Genomic DNA, 1,580 nt, shown 5'->3' on the forward strand with positions numbered 1-1,580 from the left:
TGAGCTCGCCCAGTTGCGCTGGGTAAAGGATACTGATAACCAGGCTCTCATTGGCTAACTGTTAGCCAATCAGAGTCAATCAGTTTAGCTCGTTGAATATTAATGACAACTGGCATGAATTGAGCTGCGTCCTCCTGAAGGCTTTCTATACCACGCTAGAATGGCTTGAAACAAGATAACCGAGGCATGTTTTCCACAAAAATGTGTCCACGGTAGAACTTCAGACATTATCACAAAGTAATAAAATGCGTGTGGTGGGTCACCTTCAAGTAAAAGTACTAAAACCACACTGCATTGCAAATGTAACTTAAGTAAAAGTATGTAAGTATCATCAGGAATATGTACTTAAATTATTCAAAGTAAAGGTACAAAGTAAAGTCACACTTATTTGAGGTAAATCCTCATATTTTAAAAACTGGAAACGATACTGCTGTACTTTGTTAGGTAGTTTAATTTATAATAAAACATCATATTTTATAAATGACATGTGTTTTGGGCTCAAAAGTCTTTATTTGTAAAGTAACTAGTAACTAAAGTTGTCCGATTAATGTAGTGTAGTGTAGAGTGAAACGTAAAATATTTCTCTCTAAAATGTTGTGGAGTAGAAGTAGAAAGTGACACAAAAAGAAAAGACTCAAGTAAAGTACCTCAAATTTTTACTTGGGTACAGTACTTGAGTAAATGTACTTATTTTCAGTTCACCACTGCCTCAGTTGTACTATCTATTTACTGATCTGGATTAAGAGCACATGATGGTTTTTTTGTGTAACATAACAGCTTGGTACCTGTAGCTCCTGCAGTTCAGTCTCTCTCTCCAGCAGCCTTTGTTCCAAGCGTTCAATCAGTAACTCATCTGTAGTAATGGGGGACCGAATCCCACCTGCAGTTTCAGAGAGAGTGCTTGGCTCATCTGCAGAAAGTGGGGAGCCAGCGTCCCCATTAGCCTTAGATGCCAACCCTCCGCTGTTCAAAGCAGCCCTGTAGCTGCAGTCAAGGTTAGTGCTATTCCCAGTGACCCATGGAGGGAAATTAGACTGTGCTCCCTTGCTGAGGCTGTTTGCCAGAGCTGAGCTGCCATCGCTGTGACAGACAGGGCCCGTGGAAGCACTTAGGCTGCCGCTGGTGCTGTGGGTGGGAAGGCTAGACATCGAGTTACGTCCAGAGTCGGAGAGAGTCCCTGAAAGTTAAAGAGATGACAAATTATTTTATTCTGAGTCATTTTTTATTAAAGTCTGTTCGTTAATGATTTTTAGTGTATTCAAGACATAAACAAAAAACTAATTAACATCTAAACACCCACCCACCCATCTAGGGGTAAGGGTTAGGGTACCAGACCAACACCTCTAAATGAAAACCGGTCACTTTATATATTTACCTGAAAGGAGAATGGAATACATACATGCAATTAAATAAATAATGAGGAATCAAAAACAGGATATGAAGATATACTGTATTTTCTTCCATTTCTTTCTACAAATGTCAAGACAGGCTGCCGAATTGGATTTTGCTCTGCAGCTCAGTCTGGAAACCTGCAGTTCAAAATTTTGCGGGAACCAATCATAAACTGGCTTATCTACCTG

The 1,580-nt window shown here is 39.9% G+C and overlaps 1 protein-coding gene and 1 long non-coding RNA gene across 3 annotated transcripts in view; one reads left to right on the forward strand and one right to left on the reverse strand.

Moving 5' to 3' along the window:
* lzts1 (leucine zipper, putative tumor suppressor 1) overlaps positions 1 to 1,580 on the reverse strand; it is a 24,346-nt gene that overhangs the window by 5,819 nt on the left and 16,947 nt on the right. For both annotated transcript variants that reach the window (XM_032517015.1, XM_032517016.1), the window contains exon 5: positions 786 to 1,177. In XM_032517015.1, the coding sequence (XP_032372906.1) occupies positions 786 to 1,177 (392 nt within the window). The remainder of the gene's footprint in view (positions 1 to 785; positions 1,178 to 1,580) is intronic.
* Positions 1 to 1,580, forward strand: part of LOC116690241 (uncharacterized) — an 11,033-nt gene that overhangs the window by 1,195 nt on the left and 8,258 nt on the right. Inside the window, exon 2 of the long non-coding RNA XR_004332203.1 lies at positions 603 to 614. This is a non-coding gene — a long non-coding RNA (uncharacterized LOC116690241). The remainder of the gene's footprint in view (positions 1 to 602; positions 615 to 1,580) is intronic.

This window comes from Etheostoma spectabile, chromosome 5 (genome assembly GCF_008692095.1).
Source record: "Etheostoma spectabile isolate EspeVRDwgs_2016 chromosome 5, UIUC_Espe_1.0, whole genome shotgun sequence".
NCBI lineage: Eukaryota > Metazoa > Chordata > Actinopteri > Perciformes > Percidae > Etheostoma > Etheostoma spectabile.